The sequence below is a fragment of the Gymnogyps californianus genome, chromosome 4 (assembly GCF_018139145.2).
Source record: "Gymnogyps californianus isolate 813 chromosome 4, ASM1813914v2, whole genome shotgun sequence".
NCBI lineage: Eukaryota > Metazoa > Chordata > Aves > Accipitriformes > Cathartidae > Gymnogyps > Gymnogyps californianus.
This window is the reverse complement of record NC_059474.1, coordinates 2,546,147-2,561,754: the sequence shown is the minus strand read 5'-3', so window position 1 is coordinate 2,561,754 and position 15,608 is coordinate 2,546,147. Positions and strand designations below refer to the sequence as shown.

General features: G+C 37.1%; 1 protein-coding gene across 1 annotated transcript in view; it reads right to left on the bottom strand.

The window, feature by feature from the left end:
- DNAAF9 (dynein axonemal assembly factor 9) overlaps positions 1 to 15,608 on the bottom strand; it is a 78,624-nt gene that overhangs the window by 30,993 nt on the left and 32,023 nt on the right. The window contains exons 12-22 of the mRNA XM_050895478.1: positions 15,034 to 15,070; positions 12,316 to 12,403; positions 11,825 to 11,901; positions 11,495 to 11,539; positions 10,985 to 11,030; positions 10,575 to 10,686; positions 9,598 to 9,668; positions 8,778 to 8,828; positions 7,866 to 7,953; positions 4,154 to 4,257; positions 570 to 716 (exon numbers count right to left, since the gene is read on the bottom strand). Of these exons, the coding sequence (XP_050751435.1) occupies positions 570 to 716; positions 4,154 to 4,257; positions 7,866 to 7,953; positions 8,778 to 8,828; positions 9,598 to 9,668; positions 10,575 to 10,686; positions 10,985 to 11,030; positions 11,495 to 11,539; positions 11,825 to 11,901; positions 12,316 to 12,403; positions 15,034 to 15,070 (866 nt within the window). The remainder of the gene's footprint in view (positions 1 to 569; positions 717 to 4,153; positions 4,258 to 7,865; positions 7,954 to 8,777; positions 8,829 to 9,597; positions 9,669 to 10,574; positions 10,687 to 10,984; positions 11,031 to 11,494; positions 11,540 to 11,824; positions 11,902 to 12,315; positions 12,404 to 15,033; positions 15,071 to 15,608) is intronic.

The window sequence follows — 15,608 nt, the reverse complement described above, 5'->3', positions numbered from 1 at the left end:
CACCATCTGGGTGACCTGTTCCAGTCACTGCACCAGCCTCCTACTAACATTCAGTCTGAATCTTCAAAGCTGCAATCTATGGTTACCGCCCCTTGTTATGTTATCTGCCACTACTGAAAAAGTTATCTGTAACGGTCCTTCCTACTGCAACACCCTGATTTTATATAAAAGATAAGCAGCCTCAAAATCACATCAGCCATCTCTCTCAATACCCTCTGTGAATCCCATCCAGCTTCATAGAGGTTTTCAATGTATTTCCTAACTTGATGCTCCCTCAGTATTAACTGCTCCTTCTTTCTAAACTGTGCTTGTTCACTGAGACACAGGAAAAGGTTTCGCTTGTGAAGACTGATGCAAGAAAGACCTTGAACTTTAACCTTTCCTGTATTTACTTATCAGGTGACAAGCTTTAGTGGCTCAACATAAGAAATAAACCCCTTCTCCGTTCCAAATTTAATTAGTTAAGACAGAAGACAGACATCACCAAATTCACCCTTGCCTCATCTGAAACACAAAGAATAATTGTGTGGTTTTCCCCCCCACCCAAACCAATCTTTTTTCAAGTTTACCTGTGAATAAAAAGCTTTATAAATCTTTGTTTTGGGGAAAAGTGCAATCATCAAAAAGTTGTCTCGGGTATGGAATTCAATTGGTAGATGAGCAAGCAAGGAGCTTTTGACGTCTATAAAGAGAGCAGCAACAATACTGGTTGAATCCTAGAAAAAGGAAGAAACAGGACAAATTATAATTAACAGTTATTGAAAGTGGAAAAAAAGGCTTAATATATTAAATAGCAGAGATCAGAAGAAAACTACTACAGTCATAGCTAGGCACGCATAAAGTTCTGAACATTCATTAGCTTGCATAGCGCAGGTGTGGAGCAGAAGGATCAACTGCAGCCACTTACAGTACTCCTCAGTTTCTACTTTGCAGCTATTAAGAGATATCATAAGCTTTAAAGAAAGCATCTGGGATTGTTCTAAGCACCTAAGCTTTGCCTTGTCTTGAAAAGAAAAGCTTGCATTTTAATATCTACTCTTTTCCCTCCACCAAAAACTAGACCTTTAGCCCTTTCCTCTGCTAATGCTTCACAACAAAGCCACCTTCATCTATACCCACACATCTCTGACGCAGATACCCTGGAAGAATGAATTAAATGTCAGCTAAAAAGATTAGAAGGACGGCATGGTGCTATTGCAAACTCTTTTTTTATACTATGCTCTTGAGTTTCTGACCTGAAAGGAACCATGCTGCAATGAGATACAACTATACGGCCTGCAATTTAAAGTGTAGGTCACTTGCACGTTGGAACTGTCCTGTTTCTCTCAGATTCTGTAATGAGCACAAGTTCCACTAAATCTATTGCTTCGTCACCTGAATTGTGTCTTCACCAACAGGAAGCTGAAGCCCTCAATATCGGTCTCCCTTAGAAGCACTGAACTCAGGTTGTCCAATTTTTGTTCTAATAAAACAACACTGACCCTTGGTTTTCTGGATTTCAAGACCGGCATTTATGTACAACTTTGCACGATGCTGAAGTGTTTTATGCTCAAGCTTTGACTTGTAACTCTTTTCACACCAAAGCGTTAGACAAAGAGTACAATTCAGCAGCGTGAAACATCCCTGGAAAATGGGGATTCCATTACTTAGGGTTCAAATCAGAAATTGAGTAGCATCCCTCTCCCTTTCAACAGGAGAAGTGGGCAATGAACTCTACTTACTAATTTCCAAGAAGAAAAAGCTCAAGTTGGGGAACACTTACATAAGAATCGGTATCAATTCAGGGACATTAGCAAACAGAATCTCTACCCTTTGCTGACTGAGGGATTAATTATAAAAGTAATCCTCTCAAAGGCATTGCGGTTACTGAAGAACATACAAAAATGCTCTCCTAAGAGAGAAAAATTTTTCTTAAGAGAAAATGGCTTTTGGAACATGGTCCACAGATCCTGGATTCTGCAGGATAGCTTACAGATTTCATGAGAAGTGACTAAAAGGCCAACTCATACATGCTGCAATCTGCATGTGAAGTGTCCAACAGAATGTGCTCCTCCTCCTGGAAAATGTTTAGGGTTCCACAAATTGAAAAAAGCTGAAAAGAAGCAGCAATAATCCCCACGGACATTAGGTTAAAAGAATCCAGTTCAAAGGTTTACAAGATGTTAATGTTGTTGTGAAATCTAAGTATTACTTAGTAATATTTGTTCACTTGATTAATGGCCAAAATGAATGCTGGATTCAAGTACTGCACATACAAGCTGAAATACTTGGTCTTAAATAAGACCTTAAAACCAAGTACATAGCATCTTAAGCTCTATACAGTAAAGATGCCTTGATGCAGTTTATTGAGACACCGAACAGTTACAGAAGAAAAAGAAATAAACCTGGGAGTTTGGAGACTGGGTGGCAGTGTAGCCTGTTGGGTTTTCTTTTACTCCCGGGATGGCTGGTACTAAGCTAGAATAGTGCTGCCTTACGAGATGGGAGATTTATGTTTGACTCTGCTCAGACTGGGACGGTTTCTGCTTTAGACCTTCATGGTACAGTTTTGCGCGGAATCTACCCTGTCCTCCATGTACTCGATGTCTATGAGCCTCAAGGACTTCAGGAGCTTAGGTGGCAGCTAGGTGCCCAGCTTCTCAGAACAGAGAAGCCCGCAGCATGTGTTGGAGGCAGAAGTGCAGACATTTTCAAGTCAAAAAGAGAAGCATCTAGCAGGCATGGTGATAGAGCTGCTAAGAAACTGTACTTTGCATCACTTAAAGTCTTTGTATCTTTTATTTTAACCCTAGCATTAAATTATCCTTTCTTTTCCGTCAATATTGTTGTTGCAATAACTTTCAGAAAAAGCATACTAACAATTACCCTTCTTCTCCTGTCACTTCTTAACATTTTAAGCTCTCCACCCTTGCATTATGCCAAGTCAGTTGAACAATAAAATACTCTCTGTCAAGGTTTAGCTTTACACAAAAATTTGGCATCAGTTCAAGAATGATAGCCAGGTCCCATAAATAGCTAGTTTTATGAAAGTGAGTGTCTTGAATCAAACAATAGGAGGAAGGTCAGTGTTAAAATAGCTTCTTAAACTACCAAGGGGCAAGCAGTATGATATACAAGAAAAGGCAGCTAAGGTAAGATTCTCTTCACTGTTGTGTTTTCATCTCAATTGAATCACCCACTTTTATTGTATTTTACTGGTTTCCTCCATTATATGATGAAATCATAGCAACACAATGCTTTCCGGAGGTCACTAAACAAATGTGTAATACTGTACCTGAAGAAAATAGAAACTAAAGGAAAGAGATTTTTTTATAATTTAGGTTTTTTTGTAGTGCTTAGGAAACAATAACCAACCAAAATAATCTCTTTTCCATTCTGAAAAAGTGATAGTTAGCCCAGCGTGTCTGCCTTGAAGAGGAAAAGAAAAAGCTGAGTTGCCATCATTAACCTAACTCTCAACTCCCACTAAGCCAGAAGACCAAACTAATAGCATGGCAAGTTGGCCAAGTGAAGTGATGAAGTTGATCACAGGAATGGCAAAAGTCTGCACCTAACATTGTGTCTTTCACTGTAATTACTCAGAACATGTGTAATTACATGCAACATGCCTTTCCTTCTCACTTCTCAGCTTGGGAAACATGAATCAGTCATTCCCTTCACCCTGTCAGTTACACAACGCTCTACGACAGTAGACAGACACTGCTCGTGACCTCTCCAGAGACTGGTACACTGCCACGAACATTTGACTGAAGGTTAAATATATTTTGACTAGAAGGCAGCATTTCACCCTCCAATACACCATGACTTCACAATGCCTTGAACTTTTCTCTATCCATCCCTTAAGACCGCTAGATGTTTTATAAATGCTATGTTCTGCAATTTTTCTTTTAATAAAAAGCAATTTTCCACACTATTAAGACCACATTGATAACTCAGTCTAATACAAAATTCTCTCCTCCTTACAGTTTAGCTCATCAGTAATTGGTTAAGCCAACCAATACCAAAAGCGTAGAGATTTGCATCGGTTATTACAGTTTTACGCGCACACTTGTGAAACTGCAACTGAAACTGAAACTTTGCACTACTACCCTACAGAAGCATTGTTAAAAATTGATAAAAAGTTTATGACAGTAGGAACAAACAAAATACTCACCCCATCATAGAGAGAAATGGAACTCATATGGTTCTTTGAAATGGAAATGCTGCCATGGTGGGGATCAGAAAAGAGAATGCCATCTGAAAAGAAGTACAATTTGCCTAGAATTTGAAAGAAAAAAAAATTGTATTAGGTATATATCAATATTTCAGCATCATGTGACAAATGCCTCTTCTTTTTGAGGAAGAAATCTATGTTCTTGCAGCATTTTGTTATATTTAACATGCAGTACATTTGAGTAAAGATTTGGGATAGTATCTAGACAGCATTCAGAGCACAACCATTCGATCTTTACTGGATCTCACTATCAAGGCCAGGAATCACAACTATGATTGCATTTGACTTAATCTTATCCCCTAGAGCCCACTTATCGTAAATATTCTGTGGCTTTTTTTTGAAGCCAAAAAAATGTCCGTCATGCTGAATTGCAAACTTTCAGAAATGTCAAACTGACAAAACAAGAACTTAAGAAAAACTTGCATCCAAAACAACTGAAAATTTAAACTTTGTAACAAGTTGGTCAGATGTTCAGCTAAATGTCAATATACTAAACACATATCATGCAGACAGTTAAAAAAAAAAAAACCCAAACAAACAAACAAAAAACCCCACCACAACAGTTTTCCTTTCACTTCCTGACCAAGACAGAAAAGCCCTTAACCTGCAGGCTTGCATTTTCTTTTGTCTATAGAGACAACTGTTACTGGGCTAGCAGTTTCCCTGGAAGCTAAAAATCTAGTGACAGCCAAGAGAGACATGGCATTCATTCTATCTCCATTTTTCTTGCCATCTTACAGACACTTTGGTTCTTAACAAACCTGCATGACCAGGGGAAGCAGCTGGAAAATGAGAAACAGCAAGGCTAGATGGTATAATGGATAAAAACAAAATTCCATCAAAGCGCTAGAAACCGACATCAGCAAAAAGCTAATTTCCAACAGTCCTAAGCAAGCCATGAACAAATGACTTAGCAGGGGCTGCCAGCTGGACCTCTGCTACCAGTCCTGGACCACGCATTAAAAGCAGGATCATACCCCACACAGGGAAGCATATGAGTCAGCAAAAGAGAAAGGTTAAATATTTTCTTTAAAGAAAAAAAGACAGACAAAAAGAAAAAAGTGGCATTACTCAGAGTTACGTTTCAAAACAAGCAAAGCCAAGCAGCAAAGTAACTAAAACATACAGCTAAACACCACTGTACATCTAGCTCAATCTATCAAACAATGATTGGAAGAAATAAAGAAACTAAGATGTTTTCCTCTTGAAATGGCAACTTAGAATAAGATCTTCAAAATTGTTCAGTATTAAGGCTTCGTTCTAATAAAAAAGAGCTTGATACGAAATCAAATCACCATACCTAGATAAGCGATTTCAACAGTTACCTAAAAAACATATAGGCTCTGCTAACTATGAACGTAACCGTTTTAGACTGAAGCTTCTAGTTAACATAAAAATTGCATTGAAAAGACAGCTACTATTAAATTGGGAAACACCACAATCACAAATTCAAGGTCCAAATTCAGAGCAAGTAGAATGGAGACAAAGCCATAGATAATTACATAGACGTGGAGGTTTAATAGTTTACATATACAAGATGTTCATTGCTGAGGCTTCCAGTGCTCACAGAATCCAAGCCACAGCACAGGTATGTGCCTTCTATTGAGTGGTCAAGGAAGAAACATGCAACGTACAACACTCGAAGTACGTATCTGTCAAACCTCACAGAACATCACACTTCACAGAGAATGTGTCAATGGGGACAGAAAGGAAAATCAGAGACATTAATTCTTTCGTAACAGAAAAGCAAGCCAAAAAGAGTATTAATTAATCCAAACTAAAACGGCTTCCTTTAACATGGAAGGCAGTGAATTCTATCCAGAACAACTTGATATACTACTTGTATTTTCCACAAGTGATTAATCACAAAAGAGTTTAATTGGCAAGACTGACTGACTCAGTTAAGTTCATCCTACAAAAATCTGTAACACAGCAGATGTATTAGCATACAAAGGAAAAGGTTTAACAGCCTGAACTTTTTTTGATGCATTTTAGTCATGAATGTATACCTTATTACAGTAAGACACAAGTGACAGAGGGAGAAGATGAGTGCCTGACAGCACCTTTTGTACCTAATCTTGCCAGACTACATAGCTGCAACCTCAGTAGAGCGCAAATTAGAGCAAACTGTCTTGCAGCGTACGTGAAAGGGAATGAGATCAAGTTCATTTTCACTTGACACCTAAGAAAATATCTCACTCGTTGAAGTGTTACATAATAGTCCTTATACCACCTACTTATAACTCTCCATCCCAAGAGTTATCAAAACATTTAACTTCACAAATCTCCCCCAAAAAGGGAAAAAGTAAATTGCTCCACTGGGGCACACACAACCAGTTTTCACAAAGCCAAAAAAAAAAAAAATTCACCATTCTCTAGTTATTTACTGAGTGAACATGTGCCCACAGCACTGTACTACAAAATAGCTAAATATGTTATTCTGCATTAACCTTCTTTCTTTTAAATCTGTTCAATTAGAGCAAAAGCAAAGTCCGCTATGTGAAGGTTGCTGTTTAATTGCCTTGTACATCAACGCTACATTGCATAACTACAAAAACAATAAAGCTAAAGATTTCCCTCTAAAGATCGTCAGCTTATACTAAGCACTTAGATGTCAGATATTAGTTATCTTCTGTTGCACATCAGTACTGTGAGAACAGTATCTTCTCTGTACAGTGGAATATAAAAATATTACGCCTTAAGAAGTATCTATTGGTTCAAGGCAAAGCAAGGCACATTAACGCAAGGCTGTGGAGTGAGGGAAACCCTTCCTAACAGTCCTCCCAAATTTTCTTTAGTCATATTACTGGGATATTCATATTACTTAAGCTCTTGAAGGAAAAGGCACCAAAAGAGGAGGAATGATCTAAGACTGTTGCTAGTGATCTCATGCCACAAAGCAGTAACTTGATTGAATCTGAAAAGGACCAAGATCGAGCATCTTTCTGTAATACGATGAGCATCTGTGCTAACAAGCACGGAAGTTCCTGAGTGAAAATGACAATGGAAAAAAACTGGAACAGCATGTCAACTCCAGGAGCAGGCTTCGGTAGGAGCAAAGAACACAAGGCTGTAAATAAATTTAGAAGCAAATCATTCCAATCCCCTCCTACATCACAGGCAGCGTATCATATTGCCCAAAAGGTACATATTTGCCTTCACTTCTTGAGCTGGGAGCCCATGGCATCCTGTCACTACTGTAATGCCCAATCTTTCCAATCTAATGTTCTTCTAGATACAGAAAACGCAGAAAACATATGGCACATCATCTATTAAGGATAGAAGCAGCCAGTTCGTGCATGCTTTTGAATGTTAACTATGGAAAAAAGACGTCTCCCAGGTCTGCAAAGCCTCTGCAAAGACTCATGTAAGAGTCCCCTGTGCCTCAAAAGCAAGCCTATGGCTCTGACAGGAATCCTTCTTCTAGGACTAGGAGTTTCAAGCAGAGGTTGGGGACAAAAAAGCAAGACATGGAGTTTAATAAGACAGAGTTGTAAAGGCAAACGGAAAGAAAGCTTAAGACGATGGTGTAGGTAGGCTCACCAGATGTGTGAATCCCAGAAACTGGGCATCTCTCATGTTTAAAAAAAAACAAACTACCAAGAAAGAGTGGACCAACTCTATAAGCAAATGAAAAAAACCCACATCTCACCTTCTGCAGGCATGGCCTGTGGATTGCTAGAATAAATATATGCTCCATCGCCTCCAGTGAGTAAAGTGCCCAGAAAAGATTTGTCTTCCTAAACAGGAAAAACAAAACAGTAGTATCACAGACTGGATCAAGGACTGTAATCCAGGCAACAATATTTTCTCATGCTTTTGCTTCAAGAGAAAAGATTTTTTTGAACAGCATCTGTCAGAACTTTTAAAAGAGTTTTAAACTGCATTGATACAGAAGAACTAGTGAAAGACAGCATGTCAAGAGAATAATTTTTAAAAGCACTTCCCCCCCATGTTGGTTTTGCCAGCAGCTATTAAGTTACAAGTTATTGTCACAACCACAAGGCATAGCTTTTTGTTTTTAGATTGTCAGTCTACTGAACTAAAAGTATATTACAGGAAAATAAATCTATTTATAATGAAGATTTCTGGTAACCACAAATTAAACCACAAATGTGAAACTCATGTGGTTTAAGATGTTCCCAGATCCCAAATTCTTTTCTTTTTCATAGTGCTTAAAGTGTTTTCCTTTAGACATTTAGCATGCTAATTAAGTTAAAAGAAAGTTGCATGTAGAGTGGCATTGAGTTTTGGGGGTTTTTTGAAACACATGAGCTCCATGGGTGAGCTTAGTGAGACTTCCATGAAATCGTAGCTTTATTAGAACTCTTTTTGCTCTTGGGTTTTGTCATTCTTTGAAATAAAGAAAACCTCAAACTTTTTACACACAATGTATTTTTTTTGTAGGTCAAAGTTTGAAAGAGACAGGGTAGAACAGGCAAGCCTTTCATAGAAGAGGAGTAACAAACATAATAAAAGCCAGTTTTGCTAGCCGCTAAGATTTTTTGAATACGGGTTCTTGAAAGCGTAACTTCTATAGTTCAACAAAAATGTTTAATTTTACCTTCAATATATGCTGTGCTTTTTCAGACAGTTTCACATCACTATCTTCAACCTGTAGCCAGAAACAGTTTCCATTTGTATTGTTAGTAGATAAAGCAAGTTTAATGTTAAATAAAAAGCATTAAAGAAGATACAAGGCAAAGAAGAACCTTAGGTACCACAGATAGATAAAGTCCTGAGACCAGAGTACCCCAAAGACAGCTTTGTGCTCTTCAATACTGTGTTACCATGGGACTGAAATAGTTCCTTTAAACACATTCAGGGGGATGCTCCCCATTAAATTGTTGTATAGACTAAAATAGTATTGTACAGACACAAAGTAGCGTATCCCATTCAGTCTTATTTTTTATTCCTGTTAAAGTGTTTAAGAAGCATGGATTGCCAAAGGGCATAACGTTGTCCATCTTCACAACATTCACTGGCATTATCTCTCTAACACAGTGTAGTACATGAGAGGTCTGGAAGCAGACTTTTCTTTCTGTTAGGGCAGACATTTAAGTGATCTAAAGTGCCCCACAATAAACAGAATTTTCAAAAGTCACACTGTGTACTTGAAAAACACCCAGGCCTTTACACAGCTAAAAAACTGAAGTGGTGAAAATGAAATAATTTAAAACTTGTGTTATGAATGGAACCATCAGCCTGTTTCCACTTATTAGTTTTTCACTTATTGTCCAAATTCAAAAATGAGAATATATTAATATTCTGTCTCAATGCCCAAGTTCCATACTTTTTCCTCATACATCCATACTTTTAAAACAAGTTTTCATTTGTGAATCTGCATGTATAGAAAAAACTCAAATAAGTTTTTGTGTACTAACCAGCCAAGAAGCGTATCTTGGGATAGCTGCAGTCAGTATTATGTGGCTGGTTTCTGAATTAATGCTGCCATCTGCAGGGAAGTAAACGGAAAGCAAAGTAGTATTATACCATCCATATACTTCAGACTGTTCAATAAGTTACTTTTACGACTTGAAATTTCTTTAGGAAATAGGAAAATTTCCTCATTATTTTAAGGACTTATTAGTGTTTAAGTGAAGCTTTCACAGCAGGCTAGCTCCCAGTCTTCTTGTGCTGTAACATACACAGAGCTGCTATACAATACCAAAGAAACCCTGCTTTTAGTCTGGTCTTAGTATACGGCTTCTTCTTTTGCTCTCCTCCCCACCAAAAGTGTTCCAACTCCCATGGTTAAAAACCCACAGCCTGCCTGGATACAAGAGTTCATAAATATTGTTCAGACAACCTCAATAACTATCTCTCTTTGTCACATGTAAACAATCTGGAAAATATGCACTTGTCTAAAGTTATGGAAATTACTCAGTATCCTGTATTTTAAGACTGTTCCAAAATCAAGCTTTCTAAAAATCATATCCTTTTTTTGTTTTCTTTCATCTCTTCTAAACAAAGAGCAACTGAAATTAAAACGTATCATATGAAATGAGTGTTACAAAAGGGATGGAAGAAAGCTGTTTGAATTTTCTCATACAATAGAAAACATTCACTAAGACTGAAGAAAATTTAGGAAGGGTACTACTACACTTGACTTTTTTTACACCTCAGCCCTGCTGTATCACAAGGCAGCCATAAAACCCCAAGTCCTTTCAGTGAGATTAGAGAAACTTGACACTGAAGATATTCATTACTAGCAAGCTAAAACATTTAGGTCTTTTCATTAACCCAAAGGCTTAAAAGCATAATGGTAATAGTAAAAACATCCATTGGAAGCCCTTTTGCTCTTCCATCACCCCAAAGCTAACAGAATGACAACGCTGGTGTTAGGATTTAAAATAGTTACCTTTTTCCTTTACTTGTATCTGTGATGTTAGAAAGGACTCCGAAAAGACAACGGATCCCAAGCATCCTCTTCCTGTGAGCAAGTCTGGAATGTCAAATACCATCATAGACGCCTACAGCAATCAAACAGTTGGGCAGAAAGGAAGAGAAAGCAGAACTTGAAACATTTCAATTGAAGCAGCAAAATCCGTATGTTTTAAACCTCCTAAAACACCGCTTCTATATTGTGGTGGAAAGTCTGAGGTCATAACTCTACCTCACACCCCAGTTTCAGCATCTGAAATCTCTCTCATCTCTCCCCTTACATTTGTATTCACATAGATAAACATCTCAGCACACCCCATAAAAAAAGCCACTTGAGCTCTATTTTCTAATAAAATGTATAATCAGAATACTGAACAGCTTACTTACCGTTTTAATCAAACTCAGGCTATCCTCATTATCTAATGGAGTAATTCTAGAACAATAATGATAATTAAATATTTAAACGTTAGATCATTTTGAGTGACTTCATAGCAGCCAAAAAAGCTATTTAATTTTAAAATAAACTTTTATTTGTGTAGGCCATTTCAGTCAATTAGACAGCGCGGGGATTAAAAAAGCACAAGCTTGTGATATCAACTAAGTTAAAAGCATGGTTTTAAAAGGAAACTCTTAATGGGCTCACGCTGCTTCTACTCATTAACAGTTAATAAAACTGGTCTGCCCAGTTGCTTTAGACTTTTTAAAATGTTTTTAAGATTCCACAGAATGACAGATATGAAATCATTAAACTGTCTCATACACAAAAGCATTTAGTACATCTTGTACAAAATAATCAAATGCAATGTTTTCTCAGAAGTTCCAAGACACGAAAAATAAACTTACTACTGTATTAAAAACACTAATTAATAACAAGAAGTGTAAGACAGTGATACAAACCTTCCATGATTATTCACAGCCTGAATTTGAAAAGCGATTTTGGAGCTGTAGAACAGAAATTGTACCGGTGAAAAATGTGTTTTCTATTTCTTCTACGCATAAAAAATAAGCAATAATAAATTTAAAGCAAAATAGCTGCTGAAGCAATTAAAAAAGCAGGAAAAGAAAAATGGAATAATTATAATGATTTTAAAAGTCTGAATGCATTATGAAGTCTTGGAATTCGGCAGTCATGCAAGCTCAGTTTAAAATTAACATTTGACATATTTTTTCCCCAAAAAAAGCTAACACATTGACACAATAGATCAATAAATATTTGAAAATACATACCGTAATGCAGTTTTAAGTTGTGTTAAATGAAGGGTATCTAACACAGACATGAGCATCTGCTCTGCTACCTCCTTTGCCTGAAAAAAGGAAATTGAGAATAAAATATCTTTTCCCATACTTGCAAATCCCAGCAACTACAGGAGCACCCATAAGAAAAACAAGAGACCATACACTAAACAATAACACACTGATGCACCAGGCTAAAATTTGTTCTTTCACATATCTGATTTTCCTTACTATAAGGTTAGGAAAATTCATGAAAGATGGAAAAACAATTGTAGATGGATAAGATAAGATATACTCTGAAATTTCTCCTTTTTTTAAACAGAATTCAGAGAGACTGGTTGGAGGCCACACTATTAACTTCATTAATGTTATGCAGTTGACTGAAACATTTTTTTGTTTGTTTTAAATTTTGGTTTGCATGTAATCTTATATTGCAAGCAATCCAAATCAACAATTACAGTGTACAGAATCGGTGCTTCATTTACCTTGGATTCAGTGGAAGTTTTAGCATAGCACTCAATGCCAGCAAGCACAGCCTCTACAACAGCAGTATATATTTGCGACAACAGCGTACTGAAGAGAAATACAAACACAACATTTACTAGACAGATAGAGTTTTCTTCCTCCTCTGTTTAAAGGAGTAGTTTTTCCTCTCATAACACAACCCCCTTATGTGGAAGGGGTCCTTGTTCAAATAAGCACAGAAATAGCTTTATACTTAACCTTTCAGTTTAAAAAAATAAATTAGAGCAAGTAAATTGCTCAAATTACAGAATATCTTGGGAAAAAAAACTCTTGGCACAAATGTATCCCTGCTCTCATCAGTCAAGGAAAAAAAAAAAGTTTTATTGTTGACTTTCACTGCAGTTGTGTTGAGGATCACATCCTAAATATTCCAACAAGAATAGAATGGTAACCCCATGTTCCGCAAAAGCAAAACTGGAAAACAGAGTGAACTGACTTCAGAGACTGACTTGTTCTGGAGCATATCAAGAAAAAAGATAGCAAAACGAACCAGCCACCACAACCTTTTGAGCACATCCACATCGCAACTTAGTCCGATTCCCTTCTTAAAAGGGAACTGAAAAAATTGTACAGAAATAAACAAAGGTTAGGTGAAGCCAGAAGCAACTTACAGCTACTGACATATTTATAGCTCCAGAACTACTGGAAAAAAAACCCTCTGTGCCCAACTAAGAAACATCAGCCTCTGTCTTCCAGCTAAACTGGAACAAAAAGATAAGCAGATCGACAAAACAGTCCTACTTCTCCAAACTTTAACTCCTCTCATTACTCCTCTGCAACTGCTAGATGTTGAGGGAGGGAAGAGGGGGGAGGAAAGAGAAGGGTACAGCATTCAAGCCATATGCAAAGCATTCCTGAAGGATGGAAAAAAAGCATCTGAAGCTCCCACACATGGCCCAACACGGAGGAACCTCAAAAGGCACCAATGCTTGTCTTTGAACTTCATCTCCAGTAAAGAGATTTTAAAATCAAACCTTCTTACTACTTTTTGAGGTTTCTTCTACGTAATGTCATGTACTAACACATGCATTTAATATGTTTTCCGTACACACTCATTACAGGAAATGCATATAATTCTTTCTAACTCTGTAACCATTCCTATTTTCATGTATATATTCGCAAGAAAACACCTCACAGTGGGCTGTGCTTTACATTAATATGCTATAGTTACCTTACTCTTCTTGCCATTTTAAAATTTTAATACTAACAGTGCAAAACAGAACATGGTATTTTCTTAAAAAACAAACAAACAAACAAAAAAACAAACAAAAACAACCCCAAAAAACCAAACACCAAAAAAACACACCAACCCAAAAAAACCCCCAAAATTTACTCCAGGGATACTTAAAGTTACACGGTCAGTTTATGCACTCCAGCCAATCAGGGCAACTCTAGGTTGCAGTTCTGCTTCCGAAATACAGCCAAATTTGAACTGAATAGTGTTTATGAAATATTTTTCCACTTTTTATTTCATTGGAAAACACCGACAAATATAAGAACCAGTTACAGGACTCAACTGCAAAGTAATTCCAAAATCACGAGGTCAGGGCTGCCAGAAAAGCTAATTTTGCTGCTGCTGTTGTTGAAACTAGATTATTTGATCCAATACAGGGATGCTTCCAAGAAAAAGATATTCTCATAAAAAATACTGCCTCTATCAACTGACCCCTGCTTTGTGTAGAACTTCTCTAGCCATCTCAGTTAGAACTGTATTTAGTGGAAAGTCTTTTAGAAGTAGGACAAGAAATATTCTATATGTTTGAGCAGAACATATACATAAACAAAATTACCCGTCGAAGTTAACTTTGCTATAAAAAATGAAAAACCTGCTGCTCAGTCTAGAAACTTCACTTTTACGTCTTTAAGAACCATATCACAATTACCAAAAGGCAACAGTACTTAGCATGAAAGGTCACCATTACTGGCTGGCTCCCTCTGATACATCTTTAATATCTTGCCAACACGTCATGCAGGCTTGCAAACTGTTCCGCTGCAGAAGCAAGAACAGGCTCCTAAAATTATTCTAACTAGCAAGGAGGACAAAATCTCTAAGGAAAGGTCTGGTTTATCAAGACTGAGAGCAGTATCAAAGCAGATTATCTACCGTGTTCTTAAAGCTTGACAGGTATCTACAACATGCAGAGAAGCAGACATCAACATGGAAAAAAGTTCAGAAGTTAACTTCTATCTGTCCTTAAACACAGTGAAATTTCTTTGCCATTTTGAGTGTTCCCTGTTGACATTTTCACTAACCATTATAAATCTTACACGTTTGTTTAGCTTAATGAAACTAGTCTAAAAATTACTTTTACTTCTATCTGTGGAACATGCTCCCATTCAGTTATATTTTCCCCCTCAGTATATATGAAATACATTTTAAAGCAATTCAAATAAGGGTTACGATAAAGTTTTATTAAAATCTAAGCAAAATTTACTAATATTTCCTTTCATACTTTGCTGTACAGCAGAAGGGATGTCACACTAACAGTTCCTAGTTTGCTCATTGAAACCCTCAATGAGCAATTTGCCTTTGAAACCCTCTCACATTCACATTATTCTAAATAAAAATGTAGCTCTGCAAATGCCAACAGCCACTGCTGACTAAAAGCGATTTTGACCTATTGCCGCAAGGTAGAAAGAGTGAAGAGTTAAGGAATAAGAAAAAGTTGGCAGCTTACACTTGCTCAGCTTGCTTGTGCATCTCATTGTCTTTTCCTGCATTAAAAACCAAAAAGTTTGTTTTAAGCATTTTCAGAAGCATTTACACAGAACTTCTTAGGCATAACACTTCTGCTGCGTATCTTACATGACATTTATCCAGCATTTTGTATAACTGCAGTTTGTTTGCAGATTTAAAAAAGAACAAAGCCCAGGTTAATTTATATCAGTCCAGCCAGTACATACTACGGCCAAGACTAAGACCTGCATCCCCTAAAACCAGCTGCATTGGGTCAGAACAGAGATCCCTCTCATGCTGTATCCCGTCTCCCAAAGCGGCCATTCCTGGATGCCCAGGAAAAAGCACAACTAGAGCAAACATATACTATAATTCCTTCCATTTTGCAAGCCTCCAACCATCTTCTCTTCAGATACTTTCTGAGCTGGGTATGTTTTCAAGATATACAGTAACCCTAAGGAGACTGATTTTATCCATGGACTCATGCAGCCATTTAAAATGGGTAAGAAAACTTTTTAAAGATTTCACATGGCTTGTTTTTATTAGGGAAGACAGCTATTATAAAACACTATATTG